Source organism: Eptesicus fuscus, chromosome 19, assembly GCF_027574615.1.
Source record: "Eptesicus fuscus isolate TK198812 chromosome 19, DD_ASM_mEF_20220401, whole genome shotgun sequence".
NCBI classification, from domain to species: domain Eukaryota; kingdom Metazoa; phylum Chordata; class Mammalia; order Chiroptera; family Vespertilionidae; genus Eptesicus; species Eptesicus fuscus.
This window is the reverse complement of record NC_072491.1, coordinates 35,972,828-35,990,627: the sequence shown is the minus strand read 5'-3', so window position 1 is coordinate 35,990,627 and position 17,800 is coordinate 35,972,828. Positions and strand designations below refer to the sequence as shown.

At 37.4% G+C, this 17,800-nt stretch overlaps 2 protein-coding genes across 3 annotated transcripts in view; one reads left to right on the top strand and one right to left on the bottom strand.

The window, feature by feature from the left end:
* The window catches only part of CRH (corticotropin releasing hormone), a 339,387-nt gene that overhangs the window by 270,101 nt on the left and 51,486 nt on the right, over positions 1–17,800 (top strand). The window lies entirely within an intron of this gene.
* Positions 1–17,800, bottom strand: part of DNAJC5B (DnaJ heat shock protein family (Hsp40) member C5 beta) — a 59,626-nt gene that overhangs the window by 17,230 nt on the left and 24,596 nt on the right. For both annotated transcript variants that reach the window (XM_008150377.3, XM_028158798.2), the window contains 2 exons: positions 17,644–17,763; positions 12,822–12,958 (listed from right to left, as the gene is read on the bottom strand). In XM_008150377.3, coding sequence (XP_008148599.1) covers positions 12,822–12,940 — 119 coding nt within the window. In that variant the 5' untranslated portion in view covers positions 12,941–12,958; positions 17,644–17,763. The remainder of the gene's footprint in view (positions 1–12,821; positions 12,959–17,643; positions 17,764–17,800) is intronic.

Here is a 17,800-nt window from a genome sequence, read left to right as displayed (position 1 = left end):
GTTAAAAATACTTAAACTTTTGAAAAGTTAAAATGCCACTTGCTATTATTATTTACCTGATGATTAGTGATAGTGAGCAACTCATGTACCAGCTATATGTCTTCTTTGGAAAACCATGTTTATTCAGCTCCTTCGACCATTTTTTTGATCAGATGGGTTTTTGTCTTTGTTTTTTGCTATTGAGTTGTATGTATTATATATCTTATATTAAATTATTACCAGATATATGGCTTACAAATATTTTCTCCCATTCAGTAGGTTGCTCTTTCATTTAGTTGATGGTTTTCTTTGCTTTGCAGAAACATTGTAGTTTGATATAGTCCCACTTGTTTATATTTGCTTTAGTTGTCTTGCTTTTGGTGTCAAATCCAAAAAAAAAATTATCACCAAGACTGATGTCAAGGAGCCTACCACTTGTGTTTCCGTCTTGTAATTTTATGGTTTCAGCTCTTACAGTCAAGTCTTTAATCCATTTTGAAGTAATTTTTGTGTATGATGTAAGATAGTGGTCCAGTTCATTCTTTTTGCATGTGGCTGTTCAGTTTATTAAAGAAACTGTCCTTTCCCCATTGTACATTCCTGGCTCCTTTGTCATAAATTAAGTGAACCATACAAGCAGATTTACTTCTGGGCTCTCTTCACTGATCTGTATGTCTGTTTTTCTGCTAATACCATACTGTTTTGATTACTATAGCTTCATAATAAGGTATGAAGTCAAGGATCGTGTTGCCTCCAGCTTTGTTCTTTCTCAATATTGCTTTGGCTAGTCGGGGTCTTTTGTGGTTCCATACCTGTTTTAGGATTCTTTGTTCTATTTCTGTGAAAAGTGCTTTTGGAATTTGATAGAGATTGCATTGAATATATAGATTGCTTTGGGTAATATGGACATTTTAACAATATTAATTATTTCAATCCATGAGCATGGAATATCTTTCTGTTTGTGTCTTCTTCAATTTCTTTCTACAATGTCTTATAGTTGGTTAGTTTTCCCAGATTCTGAAAAGGTTTATTCTGACAGCTTTTTTCAGATATTTAGAAGCTTTTATGAAGGATCAGAAATTTGGAGTTTCTTATGCCATCATTTTCACTGACATCACTACCTTTCAATAGTTTTAATATCAATTTCATTAAAATGTATTAAAATTTATAGAAACATATCCCTTTGAAAGTATACTCTTATTATTTACTAGGCCTTCCTTCCCCTGGCTGCCGGCACATATTTCCCTCTGGCACCCAGGACGTGGGCTTCCCTCGCAGCCCTGGCTTCATCCGGAAGGACGGAAGGACCTCTGGAAGGACACTGATCTAATTAGCATATTATGCTTTTATTGTTATAGATGCTTTTGTTTTAAGATTACTGATAGACATAAAGCAGACTTAAGGGACATTTTGGTATGCAATAGGTGTAACAGTTTTCATTGAGGTCAAACAGTATTGTATCTTCATATTCTTGCTTTCAAATTTATGTTCACATTATTTCCTTATGGGTGTATTAGATTATTTGGTTTAACCCCATTGCTAAAGCACCCAGGAAGCATTGCTTTTTCTCGCTGATTTACTCATTTATGCTTTCATACATGCATTTATTCACCAACTAGTTATCAAATCCATCAGGCATAGCTAAAGCTTGTAGGGTATATGGAAGTAACATCTTTTGAGTAAAGCCATGATTTTTTTTAAATCAAAAGATGACTTAAGAAGCAGTTCAGTTTAGTCGTATTGCTGCAAGAGGTGCATTACATTACCTTAGGACCTATAAGGACTCCCTTGTGGATCTACCTATTTTAGCCATTAGATGTATAATATGAACTTTGCTAGTAGATACCAGAATCCACGTCTATCTCAATGCAAGGAAAGATGTCACGTTACCTGGTATGTGCAGTCATTCCCTAGGAGTGCTGAGAATGACCCCACTTCCTCACACTGTCTTGAACTTAAAGCTTGGTGCTCATTCTGGATCCTTTCTCTACTCCTGTATTTAAATCCCAGCCTGGGACTAAGAACCCTGAATTTCATCTCCAGGCTTCCTTCTCAGATATTGACCTTTGCATCATCCTCCAATATGGCCCATCACTCAGGTTCTGGCCTTTGAATCCTTTGGATTCATGGCAATTGTTTTAAACTCAGAAATGTTATGGTTAAGAGCAGTGGGCTCTGGAGTAAAGCAACCCAAGTGCCAGTACTTACTGTGTGTGACAGCTACTTAACCTACATTTTCAAACCTGTTTCTTCAAGTGTAAAATGAAGACAATAAAAGTACCTATAATACACGAATGTGAGAATCAAATGTAATAATGACTACAAATCATCATGTAAACTTTTCTAAAATTAAGACTGCATTCACTTTCTTGGGGAAGACTTCTCTAATCCCTAGTCCAGATCAGCTGTCTTTGTCATATACTCTTGTGGAACCATGCTTTTTTCCTCCAGGGCACTGTATCTCATCCGTAATTAGGCACTCATTTTTGTCATCATTTGATTAATTTCTGTTTCATCCATTAGACTTCAAGTTACATGAGATCAGTAACCATGGTTTACTTATAATTGTAATCCCAGAGCCTAGTATAGTGCCTGGGACAGGAATGAATGATGGAATGAAGCATCAACTTTCATTTAAATGATTAATATGAATCCTATGCTCAAGTTAATCTATTGTATCCACAACTGACTCCTTTATTTGGCTTGTCTTTCAGTATGCATCTTTTAAACCTTACTAAATCTAACTTTATATAAGATAAGCTCTTTAAATGGTACAAACTATAGATATGGATAGGTATAATATGAGTAAGTATCCAATACTAAATAGGTATTGAGTAAATGAGTGAAAAAGAAGTCATTGATCATTACGATTCTTGTGCCCAGGAACAACGAAGTTGAAGTTGCATGAATAAATAAGAAGATCAAGAGGAAAATTTGCCATGGGAGAAGGGAGGGTATGCAAGAGCTGGAAGATAACTCTGACTTAGCCTCATATTCTCTTGTTGTTAGTGGAAGGTTTTAGAATTCAGGAAACAAATTAGTGCTTGATAGAGATTAATTTCAATTTATCTTGTGAGCTTGAATCATCATCTTGCCTTGTAAATATTTACCATTCTTCTATTAGCTATGTATTCCCCTGACATTTATACTTTATTCATCATCAGCCTCTGTTATGACCTGTAATTGCTAATAAAGATGGGTAAAAGCACCACCACTTGGGGTTGCCACAAATCACTATGGAAATGACACTCCTTCCTGATCCTTGTGAAAATGACTTTTGACTCACTTTCGTCTACTCTGAGGCAACTCACCTTTTAGAGATGGAAGATGAATTCCAGAAAGTTCCATGTGAAATTGAATGAAATAGAAGAATCAATTTAATTACTGCTGCTCTATACCAGGATATTTGGGACCTTGCCAACAAGGAGAAACTAAGCTCATCAATGAGGCACAGAGATCCAGGTGCTGATGTATAAAACTAGTTCACTCTGATTTTATGGTCTCTGATATGTTAAGGGAGAGTTAGATCTCATTCAGAAAGTAGGTCAGCATTTTGTTAGTTTCTTGCACCAAGGGAAAGCAGTCAGCCTCCCTTTTAGGCATCCAATTCCTTGTTCTTCTCTAACTTCAATAATGTACATATCAGTGTAAATAAAAACTAACATTGAAGTTACACATGAGATTTTGAATACTCAAGATTCAAATTCTCCAAATTGCACAACTGGCTGTATTTTCTACAGTTTTCCCTTCCTTATCCACTAACTACTTCTCACTGGAAGGTCCCACAACCATACAAAGTGAGCAGGTCCCAGACTGAAACCATTGCCTTTCCTTGCTGGTCTGCCCTCTCTGTTTACTGGGTCAGTAAATGACTCCCTATCCAGCGAGGTGACAAAACCTTTGAGAATGATCCTGAAGAAACTGAGAATATAATCAAAGAGAGAAAACAGAGGCAAAAATCTATTTGCTGACCAATTTATTCTTATATTTGGTACCATTAGCATGGTGCTAGGGCTGGAAGTGTGAGGAAGACAAAGCACAGTGCCTTCCCTCAGAGAACTGATGGAGTGGGAGAGGCAGGAAAGGAAGGAACTAAAACCTCTCTGATGCTCTGATTGGACATCACAGTGGGCCAGGGAGCACATGGAGGGCCTCAAAGAAGGCCCCCACAGGCCTCCTTCACCCAACCCCTTGTAATCATTTTGGGTGTAATGTTTGGGTCCCTCCCTCCCTCTCTCCCGCATTCCCTCTCTGATTCTAACTTTTTGCTTATATGCCCCTTAAAATTTTGAGAGACCATTCTCTCCACATTCTAAACTTGATATCTAATTTTTTTGTTTGATTATTTGTTAATGTTTACCCGAAGATATTTTTCCCTTTGATTTTTAGGAGAGAGGGAGGGAGGGAGGAAAGGAGAGAGGAAAAGTGAGAGAGAGAGAGAGAGAGAGAGAGAGAGAGAGAGAGAGAGAGAGAGAGGTGAAAGAGACACATTGATTGGTTTCCTCCCTCCACATGCACCCCAACTGGGGCCAGAAATTGAACCTGCAACCCAGATACATGCCCTTACCTGCAACCCTTCAGTGTGTGGGCTGACACTCTAACCACTGAGCACACCAGCCAGGGCAGTATCTAAAATTTTTTTATGAGAATAAACAGATGCAAAGAGTACAAAATTTTCAGCATAGTACAAACACTGGCATGTTAAAATAAAACAGGTTTTTTTTTTAAGATATATTTTTATTGATTTTTTACAGAGAGGAAGGGAGAGGGAATAGAGAGCTAGAAACATCGGGGATGTGCCCGCAACCAACGTACATGCCCTTGACCGGAATCGAACCTGGGACCTTTCAGTCCACAGACCGACGCTCTATCCACTGAGCCAAACCAGCTTCGGCAAAATAAAACAGTTTTAATACACTTTTAAATGTATGCAATGGAATTTAAATGTCACAGAAATCTAAATATCCCCCTCCTCCTCGCCCCCCCCCCACCACATACAATACTCCTAAAACAGTTTCCTTGCACCCAAGCCCTAACTAGTTTGAAGAATGCCATTCTACAGGGCTATTTCTATTACTTCTTTTGTATTTTTTGTATGACTTCTTAAGTATTCTTTGTATCACCCAGTACCCATGTGCCAGACCTTGGCTAAACACTTTACATGTATCTTCTCACTTAATCCTCAGCAGTCCTCTGAGCTCAGTATATTATCTGTATTTTGAAGAAAGTGAGGCTAAGAGACGGGATTTAAATCCAGATTTTTCTGAATTCATACCCTGTGCTCTTAACTTCTACTTTGTACTTAGAATTCACTGCAACCAAGGGATTTGGGTGTTAAAATCTATGTGGAACACCTTGAAGAGAATATGTAACCTCTAGCACCACTCCCAGCACCTCCTACCTGCTTTGCTTTTCTGCACAGCATTCACAACATCCGATAGACTGTATGTTTTACTTATTTACTTATTATTAAGCTTCCCTACTCCCCCAGCCCAGAATATAGACTTCGGGAGTACAGGGATTTTGTCTGTTTGCCTAGCACCGTGGTCGGCAAATTGCGGCTCGCGCGCCACATGCGGCTCTTTGGTCCCTTGAGTGTGGCTCTTCCACAAAATACCACGGCCTGGGCGAGTCTATTATGAAGAAGTGGCGTTAGAAGAAGTTTAAATTTAAAAAATTTGGCTCTCAAAAGTAATTTCAATCGTTGTACTATTGATATTTGGCTCTGTTGACTAATGATTTTGCCGACCACTGGCCTAGCACATAGTAGGTGCTCAATAAATATTTGTTGAATAATGAACAGAACTGGCTGCTAGAAAGCCATTAATGATTGTGAGAGATTCCAGATATACTAGGGGCTGCTAAGTGCTCTCATCACCCTTCTTGGCTTCTGCTATAATCAGATAGCAATATGAGGTATAGATCAACATCTACTGACTTTGGACTGAAGGATTTTTATGTACCAGTCAATATCAAGAAAAGAAGGATCTAATCACACACCTAAAGTGCTTGCTGAGCAGCAAACTATATTTACCTCATTCAAGTTACTAAGGAGAATACAGAACAGGTAGCCTTGTTTGTTATAGAGCTATGGTAGAGAGGTGCATGCATCTTTGAGCCAATTCAGCCTACTGTTCATGGCTGGGAGTTTGAGCACATCAAGGCATGCTTGGAGGCCTAGAGGCAGCCTCCCAGAAGTCCTCCAAGCCTGAGGAGCCTTCCAGAAAGAAATCCACGTCATATACCCTGCTGGTGCAGCCACAGCTGGGTATATCTGATGAACCATTGGGCAGCCTGATGGAAGCCTATCTGGGGATGGCAGAGATTCCTTGAAAAGAATGCCATCTCAGGGAAGAAAGAGCCCAGCATAATGAGCTTGACCCAGGAGCAAAGCTTTATGGGTCAGAGAGGATGGAGAGTCTAAGTATAGGGTCATTACTGCTGATCTCTGACTCACCTCTGAGCATGTGTTTGCGTCCTTTAGAAAGAGACCTATAAGAAAAGATGGAAGGAGCTTTTCTATCAAACTTTGACACTCCCTGGAGGCTCTAATAGGGGGTATCACAAGAAGGAGGGAGCTATCCCCTATATGCAGCCTCTACCTCTTAGTGGCGTACAGACCAGCAGGCACTGTTGATTCCCTCAAGTCTCCAGATAAATAGCATAGGTGGCTTCTTGGCCTGGAAGAGTAATTTGAAGACTTGGTCACTGACTATTTAGCAAGGAGACCTGCTATCCCTGCCAGGCCTGGTGGGGTGGCACAGAATAGCAGCAGAGCAGCCCTGCCCAGCTGAGAACCAGCGGAGCTGCAGCAGCAGAGCCCAGCATGCTGAGTTGTGCCTGCAGTGACCAAGGACATGCCCACTGAGTGGATGAAAGAAGTATCATTCACAGGCTGGAAACTTGGTTTGTTGGAGCAACACTGCTACGTGAGGATGAACTCATTCCTGGATCCTGGGAGACTTTCCCAGGGGAAACTCCTAAAAGGACTTGGGTGGTGAAGACTTTACAGGGAACTCAAGTTCTTGACTCACTTGAAAAGGGCCAAAGCCTGGTATTGGGGATTAGAGAACAAGCTTTGAGTCTCTTATTTCACCAACCAATCCTCTCGCCAATTGTCCCACCATTCACCAGTCTCTCTCTCCTCCTCCCTCCCTTTCCTCCCCAGCTTCCTAACTCAAATTCCTGTTGCCTCAGAGAGACTACTTAAATTAGGTGAAAGAGGGAAACATGCCAGTTTAAAGTTACAGCAAATACGTGCAAGATAAGTAACCGCTTAGCCTTTCCAGGTGTATTTGATTAACTAAAATGAGTCTCCTTCAGACAGCATGAAAAGGGGGAGTAAAGACTTTTAGGCAGTGGGAGAATAGGGAAAAATATTTGCTTATCTCATGCAAACACTGTTATGATTAAGTGGTGTTACCCAGCCATGAAAAAATTGGATTAAATGAGCCTTAAACTTTAAGCTCCTTGGAATTATTATGCTGTACAATATGAAAGGCAGATTTATTCCATAACAAAGGCCATGGATGAGACTCATACAATGACTCTTACCCTGTGATATGGCACTTTTGACATGGAGCAAAACGTCACTTTAAATGGTTTTTGAACAGTAGCAGCAAATGGCAGGATAATTTTAGACTTTTAAGGATGATGAGGATATCTATCCATTCATAATTGTACCTGGTATTTTCACTGTAGTCTTCCACAAAGAGCTCCACACACTTTGAGAAAAAAATGATCTCATTTATCTTTACAAAATCTCAATGAGACAAGAGCTTCAGTACATGATGGATTGACACAGAAGCCTTCCTCTTGTCACTCCTCCCAGCCGCCCTCTGAGGTAGCTGGGGACTCCTATTTATCAGCTAACAAATGAAACATGGTTATACTATTGTAGGAAAATAGATGCTATATGAAAATAGATGCTTTACTCAGAGAAAGATTTTATGATAAAGACTTATAAATAAACATAAGAAGGGGCTGAGCTAGGTCTATGAGGCTACTATTTATGTGAGTGTTTAAGGGAAGAAAGAACTAGAAATATTGGTAATTTCCTTCCCAACTCTATACCCACGCTTAGAGAACATTGCCCCTTCTTCTTCCCACAGAGTTGGATCCTACAGTCCTTGCGAAGGTAGTGGGTATTTGTGATTCCAGTTCTCTAGTCAGAGCCAGCTAGACTTGGCTGAGTGTCTGACCCAGCTGGGTCCATTAGATCCTTGCTCCAGGAATTTGGAATAGGGGCATAGCAAAAACTGGAAAGTGGGCAGAACAAAGACAGTTTCCCTCTCCCCATCTCTGTCTTTTCTGGGACCATGGGGTTTTCCTGAGAAGCTCTAAGTTGGTTTTAAAAGGAAGTCTTGATTTAAAACAACCTAAATATTTATCAACAGGGAACTGATTAAATCACGGGACATCTTTGTTATGGTACATGATGCTGCAATATGAAAAGAATGAAACGTTTTATGAACTGATCATTCCTGAGAATGATCTCCAAGGTATATTGTTAAGAGAACAATGCAAAGTACAGGATAGGAGTTTTAGTACACCACCATTTGTATAACAAGGAAGGAAAATACAATATATACTTAGACCATTTACCTTTAATATACTTATTATGTCAGGGCTTAAGCCTATCATTTTATTATTTGTTTTTTGTTTGTGCCCTCTGTTTCTCACTCCTCCATTTCCCTTTTCTTGTCTTCCTGTGGGTTACTTGAATAAAATTTTCATATATATATCACAGTCTACTGATATTGTTTTACCAATTTGAGTAAAGTGCAGAAACTTGACTCCCATTTGGGTCCCATTATCCTCCTCAATTTTAGATATAATTGTCTTGAGTATCAGATAATGTTATAATTTGTATACTAATCATCATATGTAATTTAGAAAACTCATGAGGAGGATAATCTATTTTATTTACCCATATTTCTGCATTGTTCATTTTCCTTTCTCCCTTCCTGATGATCCAAGATTCCTTTCTTCATCATTTTCTTTCTTTATCTGAGAATACTTTATTTTCCCTTAATTTCTGACGTATAGTATCACCAAATACAGAATTCACAGTTGACAGCTCTTTATTTTTAACACTTGAAAAATGTTGTGTCACTTCTTTTTGGCCTCTGTTGTTTCAGATGAAAAATCTGCTGTCATTTGAATTGATGTTCCCTCATAAATAATGTGTTATTTCTCTGTCTGCTTTTGAGGTATTTTCTTTGTCTTTGGTTTTCAGAAGTTTAATTATGATGTGTCTTGGCATGGATTTCTCTAGATTTATCCTATTTATGGTTCACTCAGCTTCTTGATCTGTAGGTTTATAGATTTTGCCAAGCTCGGGGAATTTTTAATCATTATTTCTCTGAACACTCTTTTGGTCCCATTCTCTTTCTTTCCCTTTTAGGACTCTAATACTATACATGATGGATCTTTTGTTATAGCTGTACAGGTTCCTGAGACTCTGTTGTTTATTTTCTCTCTGTTGTTCAGGCTGGCTAAGTTCTCTCCATCTGTTCTCAACTTCGCTGATTCTATCCTTAGTCAGCTCCCTCTACTACAGAGCTCTTCGAGTTTGTTGTAGCATTTCTGCTATTTTTCAGTTCTATAATTTCCACTTGGTTCTTTTTTTATAATTTCTATTTCTTTGGTGAACTTTTTTTTTTTCATTTGTTTCAAGAGAATTTGTAATTGCTTGCTGAATCTTTTTTATTATAGTTACGTTAAAATACTTAGAAGATAAATCCAATATCTGGTTCATCTCAGTGTGGAAGTCAGATGATTATTTTTTCTCATGTAACTTGTGATTTTCTTGGTTCTTGGTACAATGAGTGATATTCATGTGGACATTTTGGCTGTTGTATTAAGAGACTCTGGTTCCTATTTATGTATTTTTATTTTAATGGGCAGCTACTTTGGATTTAACATGCAGTTTCTAGCTTGTGGTCCCTAACCAATTCATCTTCTCTTTCTACCTTTCAGAGTTCTCTTTTACTTGTCTTTTGCATTATTTCTAAGGCTTTTTAGTCATGCTTAGCAGGGAGGATCAGAGAGAGACAAACCTGTACTGTTTTGCCCAGATGAGAAAGTCTGGATATACGCTTATATAGATAGATGATCTCTCTAGAAGGGTACACAAGGAATTGCTTTCCCCTAAGAGAGAACTTGGAGATGTGATGTATGAGGGAGATTTTTTGTATACCTGTTTGTTTGATCTCATTTTAATCAGGTGATTTTATTATCTATTCAAAAATAAAAATAAAATGTAAATGAAGAAAAAAAATGTTTTCTAACTCAGCCTTGTTTTCAAGAGAACAACCAAGGATTACAACAGAGGTCAAGCAGCGTATGGATTCAACAGTTGGTAATTTTATTAAATTTCACTGACTTTTAATTTCACTACATTTTGACTGCTTTAAATCAGATCCCTGAATATAACAATGATATTATGAGTAGTTTTTCAGCCTGCTCATACACTTTGAATAACTTCCAGAATACAAATGTGTAATTTAGATAGAAGCAGATGCTTTTGGCAGCATACTAGTACCCTAATCAGCTGAAAAAATAATATTTGTATGACATTAAAACAAAATTAATAGGAAGATGTTGACTACATGAAAAGACTTTAGGTTGTAATTATTAAACTTGCAAACAGCTCAGCATAATTAGTGCCTTAATTAGGATATGACCTGAAATTTTAGCTTACAAAATTAATAAAGGCAATTAAAAGTCATTTGTAAAGTGGATTTTAAAACTTACAAGGTAGTTAGTTAGACATCACTTTTTTTCTCAATTTAGAGAGAATCTTTGTAGATATTAAGCTTATAATACAATTACTTTAATTCCCAACTCCCACCCCCAGCACAATGTCTCAGCAGCAAAGCCTTAAAAGTCAAGTTTAGTGACCCTCATCCAAGGATATCCAGGCATAGGACTGAGCAGCTCCTAGGCACACACCTGGATAGCTCTAGAACACAATAAAATGGCAAAGACTCTTTCTCTCCCCACTACCGTAAGTGAAATATAAGCTGGAAAATTGATACTGACTTTGATCAAACTTTACCATTTTCACAAAACTGTTTGGATTATTTCCTCCATTGTCACTTATTCTTCAACACATGCTCCTTGAAGGCCTTTTGGGTCCTACAGTTTACCACATAGTGAAGGTTCCAATACAAAGCTAAAGAATTTTTCCATCAATAGATAAAAATAGAGAATTCAATAAATTTTGGTGGGCTAGTGATTTAGGAAAAAATAAATGTGAAATCAGACCTTCATTCCTCATGTTAAACTCCAAATTGACCAAAGATTTAATATAAAAAATGTAAAATCATAAATGTACTAGAAGAAATGAGTTAATCCTATATAATAAAAGGCTAATATGCAAATTGTCCCCTCAGGAGTTCAACCGCCTGCCATGACAAGCAATGACCACCAGGAGGTGGCGCAGAACTAAGCAAGGCCTCGGCCAACAGCCGGCAGCCGAGGGAAGGAAGGCCTGATCAGCCCTGATCGCAGGCCAGGCCTGGGGACCCTACCCATGCACAAATTTCATGCACCAGGCCTCTAGTATTTTTATAATATTGTAATTGGGAAGGCTTTTTAACCATGACAGATAAAATAAAATCCATACAGTAAATGACTAACAAATTTATCTACTTAAAAATTCTAAACTTACATACATAAAAAAAACAAACCCATAAGTTTTAAAAACCTAATTCAAGGCCAAATAAGAAGTAACTGATTAAAAATAAACTTTCATTTATATTTTGATTAATTTTTCTTTCTAACAGCACAACTTTATTCCTCAATAAATAAGGACATAATTGAAAATGTACATCATGTTTTATGTACAAGGAAATTAACTCTAGGGAAAAATTAAAAGAATGTACATGTTTTTAAAAATAGCTAACAAAGTAATTAGAGAATATCCATATCATTAAAAATCAAAATATTTAATAACACAAGTATAATTTTATGATAGGACCTTGTTAAAGTGAAAGAGAATATAGATTAATCCAATTTAAGTTTAAAATATCTAAACAGGAAAAAAAGACTAGAAGGAAAAAATATCAATGATAATTATCATTAGAGATAGAATTATGGATATATGTTATTTTTATTTTTAGTAGTTTCCAACTTTTCTATAATAAGTAAATTATTTTTGTACTCAATCCTTTTTTTAAAAAAAAATCCTTGGAGGTTTAAATAAAAAGGTATTTCAAATTTTCCCAAAAATAGCTAACCTGAAACTAGATCAGATATGAAAGATCAAAACTGAAGAGTTAAAAAGTATAGCATACAATACAGCAACAAACCCCCCTTTAAAAATATTTGTTGAAACGCTATTATATGGGCTATGAGCTTAATCACAACTCCTATTCATTCACAGTGAGATCTCTCTCTCCATCTCTCCTCCTCCTCCTCCTCCTCCTCCTCCTCCTCCTCCTCCTCCTCCTTCTCCTCCTCCTCCTCCTCTTCCTCCTCCTCCTCTTTCACTTCCTCCTCCTCCTCCTCCTTCTCTTCTTCCTCCTCCTTCTCTCTTTCCCTTCCTTTCTTCCCCTCCCCCCCCCCCAGCTTCTTTCACCCCTACCTCTCTCATTGTTGGCTTAGAACATAGGCTGCCCTTTCCTAAGGCCCAGCATCATGAGACAGTTCTTTCATAAAATCAATGTCTGCCTCTCTATTCCTAATTGCCTGTGTTTATGGAACAGGGAACATGAGCTCCCAAACTGAGATTACCTGGTCTTGGCAGAGAGCAAATATCTTTAATTGAAGGCCCTTACCAATCACAAAATATCTCTAGTAGTACAGAAAATGTCATCATTGAACTGCCTCTGTACCTGTAGGTTTTCTTAATTTCTTCATTTGATGCTCCCTTCTGCAGACCAAGAATTTCATACAGAGCTTCTCCAGAGGTTGACATAGTCCGCTGTCTTTGGTTAGGGACGTTACATGCCATTTTCTCCAGCTGTAAAACCTAAAGGGGGAAATAGCCATGAAGGTTATGCATACTGGATCCTAAAAGGAAGATAGTTCGTTTCTGATCTTTTGCAAAATGACAACCTGAAGTACATTTTTATACCAGCTGCAAAACGAGGGGAGTAAAGGGTTAGGATTGCCATAAGGAGAACTTAAGTCAGTATGAAAGGCTACAGGCAGCTATGCAAATGGAATATGGCAAAATAGAAGCAAGATGTTATATAAGTATTCAACTAATTCAGAATTATTGAGAAACAATCCTCATAGGTCAGGCATGTATAGATTTCTTTTTTAATAAATGTGTAGAACTTGTAGAACTCCTTCTTTGTCTGCTTTCCAAAGTTAGCCAAAAATTGAAATAATCATCCATTTTGCCTTGACCTATTGGCCTAACATAGGGCAAGAGTTTATAGAAACAACTTTTTGTAAGTATTAAGGAAAAAATCCTGGCCTTATCTGGGAGCCAGGGTAGAACTTCTGGGCAGCTATGTGATACCAGAGGCCCCACAGTGCTCATGGGTTCTGCCCCTGAGATAGCTCCTTTCCCTGAAGTCTATCCAGAAAGAGTGGTGCTATCCCAAGTCTCAAGGAACCATCTTCCTGCTATGTTCTGGCTCTAGGAAGGGCCAGGCGGAGTAGCAAGCACACCTAGGGGCATTCCTGCATCCACCACTTAACCTCTCCAAGCCTTAATGTCTTCAACCTAATATAAGGATAAAAAAGACATCATACGGATATCTTAAGGATTTAGAAATAATGCATCTGATGTACCCAGAATATATTAGGTTCAAAGGAAAATGTAAATATTTTTATTAAAGGTGGCACAGTGTATAAATCAGAGAGTGCATTGTAGTCAGACCTTCTGGGTTGGAATGTTGGCCTTGCCATGACTTTCCCTATCTGTAAATAATTTACTTATTATAGAAAAATTGGAAACTACTAAAAATAAAGACAAAAAATGAACCTAAACATAAGCATCAAATCAATTATTAAACAAAAATGAACACCATTGTTCATAGCAGAATTATTCATAAAAGCTAAAAGGTGGAAACAACCCAAGTGTTCATAAAGAGATTAATGAAAATGTGGTGGGTACATACAATGGGATATTTTTCTGTGGTAAAAAGAAATGGAATTCTGACACATGCTACAATATGGATGAACCTTGAACATTATGCTAAGTGAAATATGCTAAGCCAGTCACAAAAGAACAAATATTGTATGGTTCCTCTTATATGAGGTAACTTGAATAGGCAAATTCATAGAGACAGAAAGTAAAATAGAGGTTACCAGGGGCTGAAGGGGAGTGGGGAATGGGGAGTTATTGCTTACTAGGTATGGAGTTTCTTTTTGGGGATAATTAAACAGTTCTGGAAAAATACAGTGATGATGGTTAAAAATCATAGTGATTGTACTTAATACCAAGCACTGTAATGTTCACTGAGTCTGGCATCTCACGAGCCTCTAAAACCATCCTGATCCACCAGGCAACATTGGGAAAGCTCTGCTCTTGCCTGTGTTGGTTTGGTCATTAGCCTGCTGGGAGCAGAGCTGGAAAGTTGGCTCCCACCAAGCCCACCTGACACTGGGACGTACCCGTTGGGCTCTGCTGCTGCCACCACTATTTCTATAGATTCCCCAAGTTGAGCATGAGTGTCTCCACATCCCTGACACCACATTCTGGGTCCTGTTATCGTCATTCATTCACATTCGTTCACTGATAACACTTGCTACACAAGGCCCAAAGCCAAGATATGAATGATGATTTTCAAGGAACTTGTGGTCAGAGGAGCGGACAATCTAAGTAGTTTTTATGTGTGTGTGTTTTTCTGTTTCTGTTGTTGATGTTGTTTTGCTTTTATGGTAAAATATAACATAAAACTTACCAGGATAATTGTAGATTTTTTCTTAAATCACTGCACGTACTCTTCCTTTAAATTGAATGTGACTTCTAGATATTTGGGGATGAATACTTTGGGGGAAATTACAAGGGTATACTAAGAGATTCAAACCAAACAGATTCAGATGTATTGGGTAGACATTACTAGTATGGATAAAAGGAGCAGTGATTCCCAATAAGGGCGCATGCCCAGGTTGCAGGCTCAATCTTCAGTGTGGGGCGTGCCGATCAATAATTCTCTCTCATCATAGATGTTTCTCTCTCTTTTCCCTCTCCTTTCCTCTTTAAAATTAATAAAAATACATTTTTTTAAAAAAAGGAGCAGAGATAAATTTGGGTCAACATGCTTCCATAAGAAAGATAGCTAGTCAAGAGCACTAAGAAGAAAAGTATGGCAAATAGTAACCTTTGCTTTATCTATTTTTCTCTATATTCATTCAAAAGGAAGTTGTAATTTGAGGGGGAAATGTATTTACTCTTCATCTGTATCATGAAATAAGACAGATGTCAGGGTTCCCAAAAATCAACTGGTAGTCCTAAAATCAATTTTAACAAGGCACAGACATACACAATCTTCACTTTGAAAGCATCCTACTCCATGACCAGCTTTGATTCCTTCATATTTGGGTGTTGCTGTCACTAATCCAGGAAAAAGATATACATAGTATTGAAGATAATCTGCTAAACATATTATGTTAACACCCACAGCAGACAATTCAGTTACTTATTTTTCAAAATCTGCAGTGCAAGCCTGGTCTTTAGGGAGATTGCAAATTAATATGGGATGCAAAACTGAAAGCCAATAATGAAACTAGTGTTCAGGGTTAAACTAGTACTAAGTATAGAGGGAAAACTGAACAAGAAGGAATCTTCTGGAGGACAGGGATCAGCTTTGAGTCCTGGTATTGTGCCTGGCACCTATTATGCAATAAATGTCTGTTGGGTAATTGAATGAAAGATTTTCTGGTTTGGGGGTTGAAAGAAGCGGGACATTTTGACAGTTTGACTGGAACATTTTTTTTTCTAAGGCTGCCTCCTTCAAAGTTATTTCAGATGTGGAACAACAGAGAATAGATCAGTTGGGGGCTACCATTTCCAGAGAATAGTACTGGAAACAGCCTGGGTTTTATCCTTCCCTGTCCCATGGCCATCCCTCTTACGCACTCCTCTTCCCAATGAAAAAAAGGACGGCAGATTGCATCTCTCAAATAATTTCATACATGGAAACTCACACCAGCAAAGACATCATAACTGGCTATTCCTTTGGTTTATGTATTTTTTTTTCAAATTATCTCTTCCATTATAAATCTAATCACATTGTAATCTGTACCTAAGTGAAATATGATAGCTGATTTTCTCTGTGATGTGGGTTGAATAATATTCAGAATGGGTTGTTACAGGGAGTTTGGAAATTTTTTATTCTATGTATCACCTTCTTTACCTTATTCCCCAAAGATTTCCTTTCAGACAGATAAATGTCTTTAAAGTTGGTCAGTGTGGTTAGTGGTTGGCTAACTACAAACTGAAACATAAAGCAACCAAAAAAACTGCAAGGTTGCTCTCTGCACATTCAACAGCAAGAACCTCTACTTTTTCGGTTTCCTTGCTGAGCTAGAAACCAGACTCTTCATATATTATTGATATAGACAACATTTAGTTTCAAATTCAATAGAGGAATACATTGAAATCCTTACTTGTTTTAATGTGTAAAAATATATTATGCTCTGAGAACATACAAACTACAGAGTAATAGTGAAAACATTCCCTAAAAGCTCTCCTTAAATAACCTTAAGTAATGGAATCATACCCTTATTTAACTTCTTATATAAAATATAATTTTATGAATTCTTTTTCTGTAGCCTTTGAATTCTAATATTCCTATGCAAAATTCAAGTCATTATTATTTATTCATAGTCTCTCATCCATAAGCTATCTAATGGAGTAAAAAATGTTGTCATGCAGTTATTAATTTAATCTTGATCATCCAGTACTTGATACTTAATCTTCTGGACTTAAATAAGTTCTAGCTGCATTACAATTCATTAATATCATAATTTCTTAAAGCATTGATTACTATATAGTCACTACCAAACCATATATAGGTATAGGTATAATTGAAAGAAGATTCAGCACGCTGATGATGATAGGTATCTAATTCAAAATAAATGCATATTTTAAAGGCTTTACAAATGCTGTTCTAAATTCTTTATGTTCACTTGAAATGTTCCTTTCAAAGTAAAAGAAGCTTCATCTATATCTATTATGTGAATTCTGAAAAATGGGAAAAAATCAAACAATGCTTTTCTTGGCAGGGTCCCTTCATAATTGAGAAAAGGAAAATGGTCAGGGGAGTAATCATTAAACACAGCAAAAACACTTTTGATAGCTTGGATTGGGGAAACCAACATGCTCTACTATTCTGTTATTACTTCTGTAATTCCTCCATAGGACTCTATTTATTGGAGCAAAATCTCCTTATTCAAATTGTGTATCTTAAAGCTAAACACGCATTCAAACTGCTAATTCTGTTTTAAAATAATAATTATCCCTAGCATGATTACTTATTTACTATTGAAAAATAATTCTCTCTTAATTGCACTGGTACTTATATAAACAGCAACCTCAAGACACACAACTCAGAAATGTTACAATACGCACAGTACCTGTTCCTATAACTCCGATTCTGTGTTCTCAGTCAGGAACAACGTGACGTTTTTAACTGGTCTGGAAATAGATGTGCAAAGAAATAAAGGAAAGCAAAACCGAAAGGAGCTGTTCCATACCTGTTCCACTGTTTCAAAGCAAACAGTTGCTTCTTTCCATCGTTCCCATACGGAGTTAAGCAGGTCAATGGAGTCAAGTTACTTTTCATTTGTTACTCTATCAGCCAATTGGTTATCCCTCTGGAAAACATAACAAAGAGAGAATAAAACATGCATG